Here is a 15,575-nt window from a genome sequence, read left to right as displayed (position 1 = left end):
CTGATTATAACAGCAGAATTCATTCTTATCTGCTCAACTTCAACCTGTAGAATGAAGCGCCATCCAATGAGTTTGGAGGGACTAGCTTAAACTTGAGAAGAAAATTCTCACACTGGCCAAGTCATTCACTTGTGCTGAATCCAACTGAACTTGAGTTTCATATGTTAAAGTGAAAACCTAAAGCAGCTAGCCCACAAAACAAGCAGGAGCTGAAGATGGCTGCAGCAAAGGCCTGGCAGAGCATCACCACTGGAGCTGTTGTAAAATTAGAGAACCAGTAGAGAATGGAGTAGAGAACCACCTTTGCACGCTTGGACATTTCATTGTTCGACAGGTCACATCCCACTTTGAGTGGACACTGACATTAAAGTGTTTTTTTTTCTTGTCTGCTAATATGTAGTATGTTTTGGTGAAGCTGTGCTCAAGTAATACATAGCTTGTCTGGCAACAGGCATAGTTCTGTTCTTGTGTTTAACATTTTCAGACAGAATATGCACTGAAAGTCTTAAAAGTGAGTGATGGTTTTTGACTGGGAACGAACCATAGTCATATGCCAAGCTACAAATTACCCAAATGGATTTGCCATGTGAAGGGAAATCATTGCTAGATGCAGTCAATGTAAAAAAATATATATATTGCACCACAGTTAAAAAATAGTTTATGTCGTTCCGTACCTGTCACTGATATGCCTGTCTGTGAATTTTACAGTAAACATCAGTACAATTGAAAGGTATGAAATTATAAACAGCTGAAACGCAAATAATTGTATTATTTACAGTGAAACACCATAATACATTGAACATTTCTTAAATATGCAACCTGCTACTGTATGCTTAACATATTGTTACCGTTCTTTATACAGCTAACTTCTGGCAACCAGTATTTCGTGTTCATGTTCAGAAAGGAGTTATCCTTTAAATTTCTTTCTTGGCCTTTAAGTTTCCACCGTACTGTGATGCGTGAAATATTTCTTTCATGATATACTTTCATATGAGACTGGTTTGTTATCTCGATTAGTTCCTTGCTAAAGTAATTCAATAAGGAATTATATTATTCTGGCAACAAACGTTTGTCAAGGCCAAGGAGTACAGTAACTCTTTTCCCACCAAAGCATTTGCTAGGATAGCTAGCTTTACTTTGATGGCCTGTAATTCGCTTTTTTAAGTTTCTTTTTTTTTTTTATTTCAGGGATATCCAGGTGTACCAGGAAGTCCCGGTGATATTGGCCCACAAGGTTTACCTGTAAGTTCTTATTTTGTCAGAAGTATATGTATAACCATAGCAACATGTTGCCCTGCCTCCCCTGTCGGATTCCATCTATGTGGAGTTACCCCGTGTTGTCTCACAGATGTGTCTGTAATGGAGGATGGAGTACACACTCAGAAGCATAGACTAAAAGATACATATGAACAGAGATCAAAACTGGAAAAACACAGTGCGTGCATGGGTCCCGAAAGCCGTGTCTAAACAGCACAGGAATGCGGACACTTGACCTTTGCAGTGTACAAGTAGGGCTCCTGCACAGTTTGAAGTTTGAAGAAACATTTGCACTGTACATATTCCATATCTAATTACTCCCAAGGCCTCCAACTCAGTTATTATAAATAGCATTTCTGTAGGTTAACGTTATATGAGCTTTTCTCTTTTTTTCCACGGTTACAGGGACCACAGGGGCAGAGAGGAGCAGCAGGGATCCCCGGACCTGAGGGCAGAAGGGTAAGATCTCCATTTCAGCTACGTCAGGGCTTGTAAATAAGGTGCAACCTGATGAAAAGCAGCGGAAGTACCAGGTTTATGTGTCGTTACAGAAATGGATCTGTATATCTTTGCAGATCAGTAGTAAACCAATCCAAGATGACAGGTGTACTCTTCATTATGTAATAGAGTTAGTTATCTCCTAGTACTTTGGTTTTCAATAGCCCCCCTGCCCCCTCCCGGTCCATGATCACAGTCTCCTCCCCCGGTCTGTGTGCTAATTTACCCCCCCCCCCCACCTAAAATGACAGTCTCCACCACCGCCCCTTCCCCCCACGGTCTGTGATTGCAATCTCCTGCCCCAGTCTGCATGCTAATTCCCACCCCCATAATCACAATCTTCATGCCCCCCCCCCCCCCCCCCCCCAGGATTCAGTAGACTTTTTGTACTATATTGTGTATATGCACAGTGGAGAGATTAAGTCAAATCAAGTGGCATGAATCTGAAGCAGGCAGGACATCTAGTGGTAGCCTGGGGTATGGTGCTTTGACTATAATTTTAACTGCGCACAGCACGTTTAAATCATTTTCAGTAATCATAACATGAAACATATTTGACGGGTTTTTTTGGAAGTACTTCCTGTCGGCAGTCACATGCCTCTGCATATCCAAAGTATTACTGTTACTCTGAAACCCTTTTTGAAATCTTACAGTTGGAATTCGCTCCTGCTTGCGTCGCGCTGAGGGCACAGTATGAGTCCAGCTGGCTGGTATTAGTGTGGCAGCCCACTAGAAAGAAGCACGAGCGGGGAGCCTGGATCAGATGTGTGTTTATCGCACTGGCAGGAGAAAAGTGTGTGAGGAATGCTAATGACAAACGCGAATCGCGGGGACAATTCACACATAGATCAACAAAGACCGCGAGCTCACACCCCACTTCTGATCTCCCTCAACAAACTGCGAGGCCTGCTGGCTGCTTCAGCAGAAAGATACTTCGGCGTATGACACAGTGATTCCTGCTGCCTTCAAATGTTTTGGGAGCTACACATTAATCCCGTGCTCATTCTTATAACACAATGAGCATCTTTCAAGTTATACATGTTTTTGCTTTATTTCTCACAGATATGGAAACAAGTTATTGTAACGCAGCCAAAAGCCACAATTCTTCTTTTGTGTAAATGACTGCGGTCTGAGAGGCAGCAGCATGGTTGTGTTGTCTGTGTTGCTGTCATCTCTTGTCTATATTGTGAAGACACCAATAAGTACCGGCTGTGGCCTGTCACATTTTCATAAGCTTCTGTGGATGTGCGACTGAGACAAAACACAAGAGGAAACTTGTGAGACATATCTGTGTTAGAAATAATTTTTTTCTGCAGAATGTGACATAGATGTATATTCTTTTAAAATAAGTCATGCATTGAATGGGTAATATTTTGAGAAGTATGGGATTTTTTAGAAGTTTTAAAGCAAACCGTCTCTCATTCTCTGTCGCTGTCTTTCTCTCATCTCTTTCTCATTTACCTGATTTACTCATTTTTAAATGAACTAAACATTTAGAAATAATTTTCACAGGCCCAGTATCAACATGGATAGATAATGCATAGATGCATGGAACCTGAGTGGTCATTTTGTTTTGTATTTTTGTTATTTGCTCATTTAACCAGTTGGTTCTTAAATGTATAAAGGATATTTACTTATAATTGACAGTAATCAATTTCAGACTATGTCCCATTCTAGTCTGGTGACTTGCACAGGCCAAAGGGCAGGTGGTTGCAATGACATCCCCCCATTGAGTGAGTTAAGAACTGTAAGGATGAAGGGAGTCCGGTGGCTGTAATGTAGATAAGGAGCAGCTGGTATAGGAAAGCTCATGGAGTAACAGGAAAGGAATGCACCGCTGGAGGAAAACTAAACAACACAGAAGCCAGACAAAGCAGGCAAAACCAGGAAGAACAGCAGAATCAAAGGAGAGGTGTTGCTTGTTTGAACCTTTAAATCAGCCTGCAGGGACTGATCATTAATGGAAGGTGCTCGGTTACATGAATCCTGTGGTGTGGTGGACAAACTCACTTACGTGTGCGTTTTTTTCCCACAGTGGATATGTCCTATGTGCAGATTTAGTCTCTGCGCAGTATTTTCTTGTGCTTTTGTCTTGATATTTCTGTTATTAAAGTATCCCACTCTTCCTATAGGTAATGGTTCAGGGTTCTCACTCCAGCGTTCCCCAATGTGTTTATGGATGGGAGAGGGAGAGTGGTAATTGGGTTGTTAGTTGCCATGTATATAATCGGAGTTGATTAAATCTCTTAATTTTATTTCAGGGACCCCCGGGTCCAGACGGTCTTCCGGGAGAGCCTGGTCCACAAGGTATTAAGGTAAGGATGCCCTTTTCTACGAAAGTCTACTTTCCCTTGCAGATTCATTAGCTGCAAACTTCATTACTCGGATGAACTTGACTATACTTGTAATCCATGCACAGATTTCCACTGTTTCGAATCAGTCTAGTCTTTGGAGGATATTAGATTTTGTTGGACTGTTTGCTGAGACACTAAAGTTTTCTTTGTTCTCCTAGGGAGAACGGGGTGGGATTGGAAGAAAAGGAAAACCCGGATTAACAGTGAGTACATTTATTTAGTTGGTACTATTGATGAATGGGTGTATGATCCATTGAACGCACAGTTCCTTCAGGTTTTTTTTTTTAACTAATTCTTTCCGAGACCAAACACAGACCCCAGTGATGTTTTGTCTGTTTTGTCTTTAACGTGGGTTTGTGGCAGACTGCGGTATTGTGTTCTTGTGTTGACTGGAGTGGGACTGAAATGGCTTGAGGCTGCAAAAGATGACTGCGCAACATGAGCTCAGCTTCAGTTCCAGTGAGCCCATTGTGCAAAAGATGAATCGGCATACAGACAGTTTAATGGCTGTTGTTTATGCCCGTGTGCGTGTGATGAAAGCTTTGCGCAAAGCTTTCGACACATGTTCTGCATTTGCATATGAAATGAAAGCTTCTTCTCGGTAGAAAGCTTCTTCTCAAGAAAGCACTGCCATTGCCTTCAGGAATCTTCACTGGAAGATTCTGCTTTGTTTGCAGTGCGAGTGGTTCTTCAGAAATCCTTACCTAGTAACACAGAACCTCAGTTAACCATCAATTGGGTGCTTCTAGTGGTAAGTGGGCTATGTCAGTCAGGGGCCAGGTTATCATTTTATTTAAATGATTACTCATACCCAGTGAGGTATCCCCTCTGTGTTTTTGTAGTGTCACCTTTTATTAGCCCATTTTCTGGTAGGTTCTCAGGGCAGCATCAGTGCAGCTCCAGACACAGCCCGCAGCGATGATGAAAGGAGCCGAGGGAGGGTAATTACTGTGCCCACGCTAGGCGCTTATCATTTTTCGGTGAAGTTAGGGAGGAATTCATTAAGCAGTGATGAGGGCGTAGGCCTCGCTGGTGGCTTTGATGTTCTTTTGATTGCCCCCTCTTTTGGCAGAGTCAAAAAAGCCCACATAAAAGTTAATCAGGAAAGCCTAGAGATTATAAAACAGGGCGGAGCTGTCGGCTTGTGGCTTTCCGAGTGCCCGTTCCACAGAGCTTCTCTGTGCTCTGTCTTTGAGATAAGGCTGCCAACACTGTGCTAGAGAGACTGAGTGACTCTCTCAAAAGGAAGGGAACAGAACTCAGACTCATGCTGTTTTCTATGGTTGTAATGAGATGAAGGTGAAGTCTGAGAAGGGGTAAAACGGGGGCAATTTAGATAAATCTTGAATGGGGACCTTACAGTGGAATTCTTGTCCTGACATGAGTATTGAGCATTACACAGCACAGCTCACGTGCTGCAATAGCTCTCTCCAGTATAATTCCAAGTAGAGCTACAGTGCATCCCAAATCACATTCTATTTAGCATTGCTATTGAAAATAACATTTTGAAATTCATAATGACATAGTAAATTGAGTATATTTGTATATTAGCTTGTACACTGTTACCTTATTCTATGTGTACATGCATATGTACATATGTTTATATGCATGAGTATGTGTATGCGCGTGTCAATATAGCACTGCAGTCATTCATGGAACTAACTGCATAATGGAATGTTGACAGGGATTTGTAGAGATCTGGTCAAGCAGCTGTCAAGCAGCAGTCCCAGTGCTCCCCATGTAGATCCTCTGCACATTAATGGCTGTGTAGGATAAAAGCGAACTGGTTTGTTGATTGTCGCCTTTCTTATTTTCAGGGGAAAGACGGACGTCGGGGAGAGAGAGGCCTGCCAGGGCCACCAGTGAGTGAAAAAACCTTATTTTTTCCCCTTCTATTTCGGAAGTTTGAGTCTTCCTGTAACCTCTCGTCTCTGAGGTCCCAATCCGCAAATGGGACCATATGTTGGAGCATTCAGGTCCTGCACACAATGAAGCACTCAGTCGTGCGGAAATAAAAGAAGCGGCAAGAACATAAAAACAGACCGTTTGTTGCAACAAAATGATCTTGAGAAAGTGCAGAATCTCGTTGTGGAGTCGTGACCTTGTAACTCCGGGTCTGTGCGAGTGCCAGTGGATCGGGACTGTTTGTATCAAACTGCCATCCCCCTGTGGTCAGTCATCGCTCCAAATTCAAATGCAGCATCCCAGATGTTGTTTGGGTCTGTCTCTCACCTTCCCACTGCACTGGAAATGTTATTTACTGGCTGCTCCAGCATGCTATTTTGTAGAGCTATATGCACAGGACATATGAGTAAATATTGCAAATATTCTGAAACAATCTGACTGTGTCACCTGTTATGAATGGTTCAAATGCAGACAGTTGGTCTCCATTGCTGATGAGCATTAGATTAAGAGGTTGTGAACTATTTGGCGCTTTCATTGGTGTTTGTGTATACCAACCAAAGTGCAATGCTGTCCACCAGAATGAGCTCCTAGCTTCAGTGCCAGCTGTCACAATAGGAAAACCATTGTTTCATCCGGCAATCTTTTGTTTGTTTGGCAAGTGGTGTAGTGGTAAGGGATTATAACAAGACGTTGTTGGTATAATCCCATGTTGGCCACTGCAATTTCACCCCTGAATAAGGCACTTAGTCATAATTGATTTAGTAAATGTGAATTTACTTGGATACTCTTGGTTACTCTTGCCCATTTGTAAAGTGTAATATGTAAAAAATGTAAACGGTAAAGGCATATATCTAGCAAATGAATTTCTTTCTATAGACGTGCAGCTAGCTGGAACAGTTTACTTTTTCAGATGGGTGATGGCACAACGTTTGACGTACGTAAATCTATTTCGCTGTTCTCCTGTCAAGGCACATGGCACTAACAATGTCCATTCCTCTTCAGTAACCCTATGCTCCTGTTTGCAGTTCTCTGTGCTTCCTTTGCACTTTACTCATCGAGCGCTAGTTTCTCGTATGTGTGAATCCAGGACAGGTTTGATTTAGGTTATGTGTCGGAGTCTGTTTGACATATAAAAGGGGACTGGGAACATCTGGCAGTGGTGTTTCTCATCCAGCACAGTCAGCAGCCTATCCCCTCCAACCCCCCTCAGTTTCCTTTGATGATTAAATAAGTTGGGGGGCTAGCTGTCGTATTCAGAATGCTGGCTTCACTATAACTACACTTTCATTGATGCCAGCGCAGGGGAAGTGGCTGATTCTGTTTACTGCCGTAATGAAACAATTAAGGTAAACAGTTCTGTCTCCAGGAGCTCCCTACCAAAGATAGTCCGTCTACTGAAGCCTACCTTCTCCCAGACCTCTCCAGAACCAGACTGCCATCTAGTGTATGCTCCTGTGAATACAACCGGACGTGTGGGAATAATAAGTATGGGAAACAGTGGCGGTGCTGTCTGGTTTTAGTTTCTTTAAGGCATTTGTTGGGGTGCTCTGTCCTTTTTTAAATTATCTAAAGGAAGCATAGAGTAATCATAGGATTTAAGTATCTGGACAAGAACACATGAGTTTTTGATGTGCTTGCAGTTGTAAGTTTCATTAACAGTTAATGAGCAGAAGACTGCTCATTTACAGTTTCAATAAAACATAATAGAGCAGTAATTTGTCTAATGTTTTCAACCTTTTTTATTTATTCCCTTTTTAGGGTTCCTAGTCATTTGCAACCTTAATTCAAGTCATTTTCTAAGATTATGTTTTATTGACAAATTCAAATTAAAGGGCATGTTGCCTTAATTGTTGTGCTGCTGTGTTCAGAATTATATCATTCTCTTGAATCCCAGCCACGGGGTGTGTCCTTGGGCTTGGCAGCAAGAAGGCTTGGCGGTTTGGCAGAAATCGATTGGGATTGTGGTTCTATTCCACATTTTTATCTGTCCGTAAGGTACTGTGTGTCATGCTGACTCTGACACTTACAATAGAGGAATTTTAAGATAATCTTGCCTGGGACTGCTACTACTGTGGGTGTTCCTGGCCATGCACTTTTTAGCCAGCATCCTAAAAGTACATACAGTGCAGGCGGTGGCAAATAAAGGTACCATGGATAAAGCTAGCCCTCTGCTGTGCTTCCTGTGCAGTTGTTATTGTGGCAAGCACCACCAAGAGTGCATGTATGTTCAGTGGACCGAGCAGCGCATTGTTCGTGTGTGAGGCGAGAGATAAACCTGGTAGTGCTTACTCCTTTTCTACTGAAGGCTGTGTGATCACATAACTTGGTCTGTGATGCCATCTGTGGAGTGCACTATATTCTGTTTGAAGGCCTTAGTTACCAGCTGTAAACTGGAGTGCATCATCATATCAGAATTTGAGGAGAACAAGCAAATGGTGTTGGTCAGTTTTACAATGGAACATTGAGAAATAATTAAAAGGGTTGCAAGTCCTATAGAGCACATGCTGTACTGCACTAATAAATCACAGCCTTTTATTGAGTGCTTTTGCAAGGGGTTCTATGTTTACTCCGTTCTAAACAGCAGACACGATCAGTTACACCGGAAATATTTGTCCTTGACGAACTGCATTGATATTGTCTGGAATATGTCACATTTAAGTGAACTGAACGGAGTCAGAAAGAACACTTACAAAAATGTCACGAGATAAGAGGGCCATGCAGTATTAATTGTATGAACTGAAGTGAGACATGACATGAAAATTTGTACTCGGAGATAATGTCCAGCACTTCTCAGTAATTTTCTCATTATTCTGTTAAGAAAAACACATGATTTTGATCAACATCTGGCTGATTCCACACAGGTTTGGCTGGTTAGAGAGAAGAGCAAAATTTGAAGTGAATTAGAAAGAAGGAACTGAGAAAACACAAGGATCTGCTTCGCATCGTATAAAGCATTACATGAGAGAGAGGACCTCCCTGCTCTGAGACCAGAAGTCTCAAGGTTATGGTGTCATTTGCCTTTTAAAAGAAGTCATGTATGAATGGTAGAGAGGGACCCGGTTCCTACGCTCATTACACCAAAATAATAAATAAATAAATAAATAATAATAATACTGTATTTTGTAGTAAAATATAACAAAATCTACAAAAATGGGTTTAGTTAGCTTGTAAGCAACATTAGCTGCTTTGTATTTGCCAGTTGTTGGGGTGCTGGTCCTTGCAGTTCTTCTTTGTGGGGCTCATTTGTTGGACTTGTTTTTGTCAGTATATTATGCAATTGATTTTAGCTCTGGTTCCACTATAGGACAATGTTGCCACTATATTACAAATATTTGCATGCAACTTGTTGCTCCCTAATTGCTGCATGAAGTCCATATGGTACTTCTTTATTTCTTCCCAAGGACACTCTTTCTCAAACCATCTAGTCCAATTCTAAATAATGCATGTGTCTACAATTACCCTTTTGTCATATAGCAAGTGCAAGGGAAAGTGCAATTGGATGTTTCCTTTGAAGTTCTGTTATTAATTAATTAATTAATCTTTTTTTTAATTGTGGAAAATTTCAAAAATAATAATTTTTAATTCCTGAAAAAAAATAATATTAAGAAAACATTTTTGTTATGTGGTTTATTAGAACAAGTTTTATTGGATAGTCACATGCAGGTGTATATACACACACTATACCACTTCAAGGGGTATAAAAGACACAATAAAATATTTTTTCATGCAGTCTATTAGAAGTGGCAAAATTAAATTAGAATGTCCGTTTCCTGGTCAAGATGCCTGACATTGATCTTATTAATTTGGAATTACATTTGAGATTCCATTCTTACTACATTGTGAGACTAAAATCAAATTATATTGTTATATATGTACTAGATTCTTTGTTTTTGGTTTTCTAGGGCAAACCAGGTAATCCCGGCAGTACCGGGGAGACAGGAGCCCATGGGGAACCAGTAAGTACTGTTCTTTTCATAATTTCCCTTAAATATTATGGTATTATGGTAAGCGAGTCTGGTTCGTGAATACATGTTTTTTCAAGGCTTGTGTTATTCCATATGATACCCATATTATACAACAAATACAAAGGTTACTATGTGATATGTAATATGTGCGTTTTCTACTGTATCGGTATATTTTCCCTGCCAGAGTTAATCTTAAATATGGAACGAATTCTAAAGTATCCACTTGTCTGGAACTCTAAATGGACTTTGCTGTTATTTCATTTGCATTTTCAATTCAGCAATGTTTAAACAGAATTTTGTATGCTCTCAAAGCACATACCAGCTTTAATTGAAAACAATAAAACCAGCTCTTTGTGATTTTCGTGTATGTTTTAATTGGTGTTATTTGAAAACATTTTGGTGTTATTTTTCCATTTAGACCAACATTTTATCAGCTTCAGTATGACTTTATAGTATTGTGGTTCAGCTGTTGGTATATTGCTTCATTTACTCCTGGTTCTAGATACATAATTAGAGCAGAGGCCACACTTTGAAAAGTGGGTTTTTTTGTTTTTTGAAGGGCCCCAGGGGACCGCAGGGAGAGCCAGGACCTGACGGCGAGCTGGGCCCAGAGGTAACAGCTCTGTCGTACCTCATGCTTCTCTGAAGGCCTCTTTCCAGTCAACTTCACGCTAATTCACTTCTTTTTCATGCAGGGATTATCTGGCCCTGAGGGAGAGCCTGGTGCTGTGGGAGAATCTGGGCTCCAGGTCAGAATCTTAAAAAAATACTTGACCATGAGGCATACAGTGAGCTGTACAGCCATATTTTAGATTTATAATCAAACCATTTACTTGTGATTTATGTGAGGTGCCTTACGTTTTATCTTCAGAATATTTAGGTGAGATGATTGACTTGGCCAGTCAAGAGTTTCCCAGTTTTAGGCTTTCAAAAACTCCTTTGTTGCTTTAGCGGTATGTTTGGGATCATTATCTTGTTGTAGGATGAAGTGCCGTCCAATGCATTTGCTTGACCTTGAGCAGATAAGATGCTTCTGTGTACTTCAGAATACATTCTGCTGTAGCTATAAGCAGTTACATCGTTAATGAAGTGAGACAGTACCTGCAGCTTTGGGTATTGGGCAGTTCCTTTTGGCCTCCACACTGTTCTTGTCATCGTATAAATGAATGTTGGTCTCATCTGTCCACAAAACCTTTAGAACTCCGCAAGCTCATGTAGGTATGTCTTAGCAAACTGTAACCTTGGCATCCTATTTTTGTGGCTAACTAGTGGTTTGTATCATGCAGTGTAGCCTCTGTAGTTCTGTTTTTGAAGTCTTGTGCAGATAGTTGTCACTGACACATTCACGTTTGTTTCTCTAAGGGTTTTTATGACATGTCGGGACAGGTGTTCAGGGGTTTTTTCTTCATTATTCTGAGATTTCTTTGGTCATTAACTGTAGAGGTCTTTCTTAGCCTACCAGGTGCTTTGCAGTTACTGAGCTCACCCATGCTCTCTTTATTCTTAATGATGTTCCAAATAGTTGATTTTGTTGAGCCTAAAGCTTGGCCTTTGGCCTGTCCGATTGCTATTTCTTATTTTTCAGCCTCATAATGGCTTCCTTGACTTTCATTGGCACAACTCTGGTCCTCATGTTGACCAACGCCAATTGTAGATTGTGATTATTTTGCTTGCACACACACACACACACACACGCACACGCACACACACACTGTGTGATGTGGCACCACAAATAGTGCTACCAGCGAATTAAAAAAAAAAACATTTCAAAGAGGAAAACATACTATTGCCTAGGATGTCATGTCTACATAAAAGATTAAAGATAGCTAGCCAGTTTTCTTAAATTTGGTAATGACAAGCTTACATGAAGTGCTTTCGTTTAGACCTCACACAAACTGGTGCAGACAGTCGCAAATAAGGAGATGACTCACCATGTAGTGAATTTTGTGGTATGTGCTGTCTCTAAGGACCAGTTGGACCAGATCTGTTTAATGGACTCTCTGGATAAGAGCGTCTGCTAAATGCCTGTAATGTAATGAATTAAATGCTAAATTATGTTTCTGGGCTCCCCACGTTTATTCTTAAAAGGTATGTATTAGGTGCTCAGTGCTCAGGTGCTACATAATACATTGCAGAATAGCATGAAGCAAAGTATTCAGTATTCATTCCCTGTCGCTTGGAGATTATTAGATGTGCGTGTTAAAGCTTGTTGAAGTCTGCAAGTCGAGTCTAAACCAAGGGTTTTGGAAAGTTTTAATAGTTTACATGGTGAACTCTTCAATAGCCCTGTGCTGTTTCCTTCAGGGAGAAGCTGGGCCACCTGGAAACGAAGGGGAGCAGGGACAACAAGGAATGAGAGTGAGTCCTTTATTCAGGATAATCTCACTGCTTGTGTTCTGACGGACATGATACATTTGTATATTATTCCTATTTTCCTTCGATGAATGTGAGTAATATTTTGGTTATGAAAGAGCAATGATTGAATTGTTTTTGTGTGCTGAACTGTATAAATAACCCCTGCTGGTGTCTGAGAGGTCTTTGTTGCTCTTGTGTTTCCATAAAATTCCTTAGGGACCCTATTGTTTCTGAGCCTGCTCAGTGAACTCTACTGTTTGTAAAATTCTTTAAACAATTAGATTTTATTTCACATTTTTATTGACACTAATATCTCAGATTCATGATTATTTTTTCTCTCCAACCTCTGATATTTATATTTCTAAATGAGTGAATATTAAAAGTGCTTCATTTGAATATATGCAGTACCTAATTCTGGTTTTATCCAGAGAAATTAAATGGTAATAGTACATTAACGCTAACGATAAAGAATAACAGAATAAAAGAATACCCTCACAGTTATGAACATATATTAAGGTGAAAGTTTTTTTGTCCACTGATGGACAAATCTAGATGTACATGCTGCAGTCATACAAACTTACATACAGAAATGTGTGTTAACTCTAATAAGTTTTTTTCCGTAGGGTCCCCCAGGTCCTGTTGGTGAAGAGGGTGTTCAAGGAAAATATGGGCACAAGGTAGAACTGAATGAAATGACTGACCTTTGTGCTGCTTATAGAGTGTGCATCCATTGCATGGCTCAGTAAATTTTATGTAAGGAATGGGGGTTTCCATACCACACTTAATCACATGATACCCTGTTGTCCTGCCTTGACTATATCCAATGAATGTCCAACCTCCCAAACCTCACTCATGGTCTGGTCTTGCCCTCTAGGGGGAACCAGGGGACCGTGGACCTTTGGGAGAGGCTGGGGACAAAGGTGAAGCGGGAGAACCTGGGTTGTCTGGTCCTGCTGGTGAACCTGGAAAGCGGGGTTTTCCTGTGAGTAACTCGGGGGGCAGTGTTGCCATGTCTACGGTCCGTGGTTGCCATTGGCTGCTTTCAAAGTGCAGTCGCGGGTAGAAATTAGAAGTCACTAGTTGTGGTTTTTTGGGCTACTTTTTAAGTGTTTGGCTATTTATTTGGCGGTTTTACAGAATGGCAGGCAAATAACAATTATTAATCTACGCAAACATCTGTACAAAAAACAACAAAAAGAAAATCACTTGCATCATATGCATTCAAACTTTAAATGTTGCCTCTACAGTCAACTGATTGGCTAGTGTAATTGCATGTGCCACCATGTGTAGATGTTATTAAAAGAGAAAGAATGCAAAAAGATCACTGGGGAACCTCATGAGGGTGTGGGCCAGCATGCAGATGAACCAGGTTTGTGGTGGCACTTTGAGCCATCTGCAATGATGCTGTCACTGCTTACTTCGGTTCTTGCTAAGAAGTGACAACTGCTTCTAATATAAGCAAACAAGGAGCTGGTAGGTTGTCTGGTGTCATAGTGCATAACTTCTTGACTAAATAATTTAAAGCAATATAATTATAACGGCTTATGTTTGTTTTTGATAACAGCGATTCGTTGAATTCCTTGAAGTTGAAGCACTTTGATGAGATAAGATATGTATGTAAGAACCCTTGCACATTCGTTATCTGATATGTAATTAACTTATTTGTGTGTCCTAAATAAGGGTCCTGAAGGAAAGCAAGGACTTCCTGGAACCCGGGGTCGACATGGAAAGAAGGTAATATCGGTTATCAGCATGTCAGATACCATTACCATTACTGTTGGTGCCAGATCATTGACCATGTATCGGCCAAGGTTTCTTTTTCAATGCACAATTCTATTTCTTAAATTGCATTGAATTATCATGACAGAGAAGCTCGTTAATAAGCGCATTTTACACAAATAATTTGAAATAGCCATTGCACATTGTATCCATTACCAACAGCTGGATTATTCTTTTGTCATGCGTGTGGTGCCTGCGTGAAAGGGACCGGAAACGCCGGTGCCTGACCCGGGAATCGAACCTGGACAATCGGAGCAAGGCCCAGTTCCTTACCCACTGTGCTACACTCTGTCCTGCGTCCTGCAATTCTATTTCTTAAATTGCATTGAAGTTATTCAGTGGACAGAAGAAGCTTAGTTAGATAAGCCATTTATTTATTTCACAAATCCAAAGTAGACACAAATGCACAGTTTCGAGATTTGAAAAATATTTGCCAAAAATTGCCAGCCCTCGGATCCTCTGTAGTCATTACCAACCCTTTGATGCCTGGATTCTAATTCTTTTGTCCGTACTCGTGTGGTGCCTGCAGGGTGAGAAGGGACCCCCAGGAAACGCCGGTGAGCCCGGACCACGTGGTGAGATCGGACAGCCTGGACAGATCGGAGCAAAAGGTGCAAGAGGAACCAGAGGCCCTCCAGTTAGTGCTCACTTCTCATGAATTTTCTGTGGCTGCTACGCCAATGGAACTGCAAGTCCTGTCTACGTGGCTTCTGCATTGATTCTCACCAGAATGCACTGTAACCTTGTATGCAAATAGTTATTATTTATTTAAATTAAGAAGCAAGCTGCGTCACAGTTCATGGTATGCAGTGTTTTTTGTTTTGGTAGTTTAGGTTCCCAGGCTCATGGTAGGGAGGCTATGGGCTTGAAGTGAGGCTACATACCAATGTTTCTTCAACAGACTGGCTCATTATTGAAACCTTATTTCATGTTACCCTTCACTTCATCAACTTCCATGTGATATTCCATAAACAAGCATCATGAACTTTACATCTTTCGCCTGAGATGAAACAAAACAGGAAGGAAAGGGTCTAAGCTCATAAAACCTTGCTGGTCTGAGCCAGATCAAAAGCTTCAACTGAGAGGATTTTTTTTTGTAATGTTTGCCTTAATTCAATGAAATCCTATTATAGAATAAAAAGTCCAATCTCTCTTCCTTGTGGATTGCAACTAAAGGGCTGTTAAGCCTGTGGTATGGGACTAGCCATACATCATGTTGATTACTAATCTGATTTCCCAAGCAGAGGCAATGCCTCAAATAACCTCTGCATTGAAGTAGGGGCCCACAGGAAGCAATGCAGAATGGCAGCGTATGTGTTGGAGCATGACATGTCATATAGGGAAAGTAATTTGATCTTCTGGTGGCAATTTTGAAAAGAATCCAGTAGTCCACCTTTGAAAGAGAGAAGGTGCCTGCAAAAGTAAGGGTGCGTTTCTTCCCTGGCAAGTCAAGAGCACAGCT

The 15,575-nt window shown here is 41.0% G+C and overlaps 1 protein-coding gene across 3 annotated transcripts in view; it reads left to right on the top strand.

Annotated features, from left to right (window-relative positions):
- LOC135253764 (collagen alpha-1(XXIV) chain) overlaps positions 1-15,575 on the top strand; it is an 86,904-nt gene that overhangs the window by 55,074 nt on the left and 16,255 nt on the right. For all 3 annotated transcript variants that reach the window (XR_010329684.1, XM_064333485.1, XM_064333484.1), the window contains 13 exons: positions 1,189-1,242; positions 1,663-1,716; positions 4,017-4,070; positions 4,268-4,312; positions 5,927-5,971; positions 9,917-9,970; positions 10,539-10,592; positions 10,675-10,728; positions 12,284-12,337; positions 12,958-13,011; positions 13,209-13,316; positions 14,015-14,068; positions 14,643-14,750. Coding sequence is in view for 2 of the 3 variants with exons in the window: in XM_064333485.1 (XP_064189555.1) it covers positions 1,189-1,242; positions 1,663-1,716; positions 4,017-4,070; positions 4,268-4,312; positions 5,927-5,971; positions 9,917-9,970; positions 10,539-10,592; positions 10,675-10,728; positions 12,284-12,337; positions 12,958-13,011; positions 13,209-13,316; positions 14,015-14,068; positions 14,643-14,750 (792 nt within the window). In the remaining variant the exon portion in view is untranslated. The remainder of the gene's footprint in view (positions 1-1,188; positions 1,243-1,662; positions 1,717-4,016; positions 4,071-4,267; positions 4,313-5,926; positions 5,972-9,916; positions 9,971-10,538; positions 10,593-10,674; positions 10,729-12,283; positions 12,338-12,957; positions 13,012-13,208; positions 13,317-14,014; positions 14,069-14,642; positions 14,751-15,575) is intronic.

Source organism: Anguilla rostrata, chromosome 4 (assembly GCF_018555375.3).
Source record: "Anguilla rostrata isolate EN2019 chromosome 4, ASM1855537v3, whole genome shotgun sequence".
NCBI lineage: Eukaryota > Metazoa > Chordata > Actinopteri > Anguilliformes > Anguillidae > Anguilla > Anguilla rostrata.
Note: the sequence above shows the minus strand (reverse complement) of the source record. Positions and strands in the feature narration are given on the sequence as shown.